Genomic DNA, 2,586 nt, shown 5'->3' with positions numbered 1-2,586 from the left:
GTGGTGGGGAGAAGACAGTCACTCTGGTCACAGCGGCTCTGCTGTATGTATGAGCAAGGTGTGGGCAGAGATGGAAGCAAAACCTTGGCCTTGGTGAATGTGAGTGTGTGCACAGGTCAGGGCTGGTAGCAAAGGGGTGGGCAGCCACGGAGTGTACAGCAGTGACCAACTCCACTTTTAGCACCGGCTCCAAACCAATATTACCATGAACCTGCCTAGACATCCCAGGTCATACTGTCCCATCTCATTCATGTGATGGTTGGAGTCAAGTCTCCCAGGAGAGGGAAACTGGACAGCCTTCACTGTAATCAACATGCCCATTTTGGGGGAAGTATGGACCTTCTCAGACTACCTTCTAAGACACTACCTCCCCTGCTTAGGGGAGCTTGGGGCAATCTCTCCTCCACAGATATCACTGATCACCCAGCCTCTGCCTGTATACCCCAACTCCCAGGGAACTCACTCCCTCCAAAGAGAGCCAGCTCCATGATACTGCAGATCTGACCTCTACAAAATGTGGAATCTGCTCTGAAATAGACTTCCACCCACTGACTAATCTGCTTGCCTTCCAAGGAAGCATGATGGCTCAGTGTCCAACTTCCTTTTTCATTCCTCCGTCTTTGGGCAGGATTCCCCACAACCACTCTTGTGGCCATCACGCAGCTGGTCCCCATGTCGGATGAAAGTGTGGTGGTCAGCCCTGCTCAAGGCAGACAAGGGAGGTCTGGGCTGTGACAGGGACAGGAAGCAGCACCCAGCAGGAGGGCCCAGTCATTGAGCAGATGTGACCGTGTTGGTGGCTCCCATTGCTCCAAGCAATCACCCCATGGGGTGTGCAGAGGAGCCAGGGGCACAAAAGTAACGATGGGGGAGGAAATGCCATGTCCTGAACGTGTCACAGCCCCTGTCCTGCTGTTCTCAGACCATGCAGCTGGGCTCTCCCCTGCCCATGAACTGCCTAACATCTGGGCTTTGCAAGAAAGAACTCTTAGATTCTCAAGGATGTGGAGGACTCTGTTGCTGGTTGCCATCATGGTCTTATCAGAGACGAAGATGCTGAGATAGGTCTCGGGGCCTGCAGGAGAGACAGACATAGTTTCACTTTAGCCTGGTGAGAGCTGGTCCCTGATCTGCTCCCACACTGGCCTGGAGTTAGAACCATCACTGGGTCCATTCCTGATAGCATCAGGTGCTTAATGATTTCTAAAATTAAAAATGAGTAAAATAGGGGTGGAAGGTGCAGAATTAGATACTTGAGCAGGTGCAGGAATGGCACCACTCAGGACCATCCCCATGGGAAGGGAGAGCATGTCCTGCAAAACAAGGACAGGGAGATGGAAGCCATCCTTACGCTGGAGACTCTCAGTTCAGCAGGACCCCTGGAGCCATCTCATAGAGTGAGTGTTTCAAGCATTCTTAGGAATTAGTACATCAGAGGAAATGTTTACATTTGAGGTCGACCTGAGCTCATCTGGAGGAGAACTGTGCAGCCGGTGGTCTCTTAGTCAGTGAACAGTAAGGTGCTGAAGGGCCCCTGTTATCCAAGAGAAAATGATTTGGTGACTTAGACTGACTTCCCCTTGCTGTCTCCCACTTATTCTCTGCTCTTTGCCCGGTGTCCCCCAGCGCAGGGCCATGCAACCCCCCAAAAATGGAAACCTCTCAGAGATGCCTCTGCTGGAGTTTGTGCTGGAGGGATTTGAAGGTGGTCCTCAGACCCAGGCCCTGCTCTTTGCTCTGTTCCTGGCCCTGTACGTGGTGGCTGTCTTGGGGAACCTCACCATGATCGTGGTCATCACCCTGGATGCCCATCTGCACTCCCCAATGTACTTCTTCCTCAAGAACCTCTCCTTCCTGGACCTGTGCTACTCATCTATCATCGCCCCCAAGGCCCTGGCCAACTTCCTGTCCTCCTCCAAGGTCATCACCTTTAAGGGATGTGCCACCCAGTTCTTCTTCTTCTCCATGATGGGCACCACTGAGGCATTCCTCTTGGCTGTGATGGCCTATGACCGCTTCATGGCCATCTGCAGCCCCCTGCTCTACCCCATCACCATGCACCCCTCGGTCTGTGCCTGCCTGGTGCTGGGCTCCTACTGTGGAGGTTGCTTCAACTCCATCCTGCAGACCAGCTTCACATTCAGCCTCCCGTTCTGCAGTTCCAACCACATCAACCACTTCTTCTGTGATGTGATTCCCCTGCTACAGCTCACTTGTACCAACACAGCCATCAACAAGCTTGTCATGTTTGGCCTCTGTGGCCTCATCATTGTGGGCACCACACTCGTGGTCCTCGTCTCCTATGGCTACATCACAGTGACCATCCTGAGGATGCGCTCAGGAGGAGGGAGACACAAGCTCTTTTCCACTTGTGGCTCCCACATGACAGCCGTGTCCCTCTTTTATGGGACTGTCTTTGTCATGTATGCCCAGCCAGGAGCTGTGCAGTCCATGGAGCAGGGCAAGGTGGTCTCTGTCTTCTACACCCTGGTCATCCCGATGCTCAATCCCCTCATCTACAGTCTGAGAAACAAGGACGTGAAGGATGCCCTGCAGAGACTGATCCAAAAGCACATAGCCACGTGA

The 2,586-nt window shown here is 53.2% G+C and overlaps 1 protein-coding gene across 1 annotated transcript; it reads left to right on the top strand.

Annotated features, from left to right (window-relative positions):
- The first annotated feature begins 1,635 nt into the window (after nt 1–1,635).
- LOC139180124 (olfactory receptor 9S13-like) lies at nt 1,636–2,586 on the top strand. The gene has a single exon (XM_070781428.1). It carries the CDS (start codon nt 1,636–1,638, stop codon nt 2,584–2,586), a length of 951 nt encoding a protein of 316 aa, XP_070637529.1.

This window comes from Bos indicus, chromosome 3 (genome assembly GCF_029378745.1).
Source record: "Bos indicus isolate NIAB-ARS_2022 breed Sahiwal x Tharparkar chromosome 3, NIAB-ARS_B.indTharparkar_mat_pri_1.0, whole genome shotgun sequence".
NCBI lineage: Eukaryota > Metazoa > Chordata > Mammalia > Artiodactyla > Bovidae > Bos > Bos indicus.
This window is presented reverse-complemented; position numbering and strand designations above follow the sequence as displayed.

What these genes read in the sequence shown, in the direction of transcription:
- LOC139180124 (XM_070781428.1), top strand. Translation starts at nt 1,636, where the DNA reads ATGCAACCCCCCAAAAATGGAAACCTCTCAGAGATGCCTCTGCTGGAG.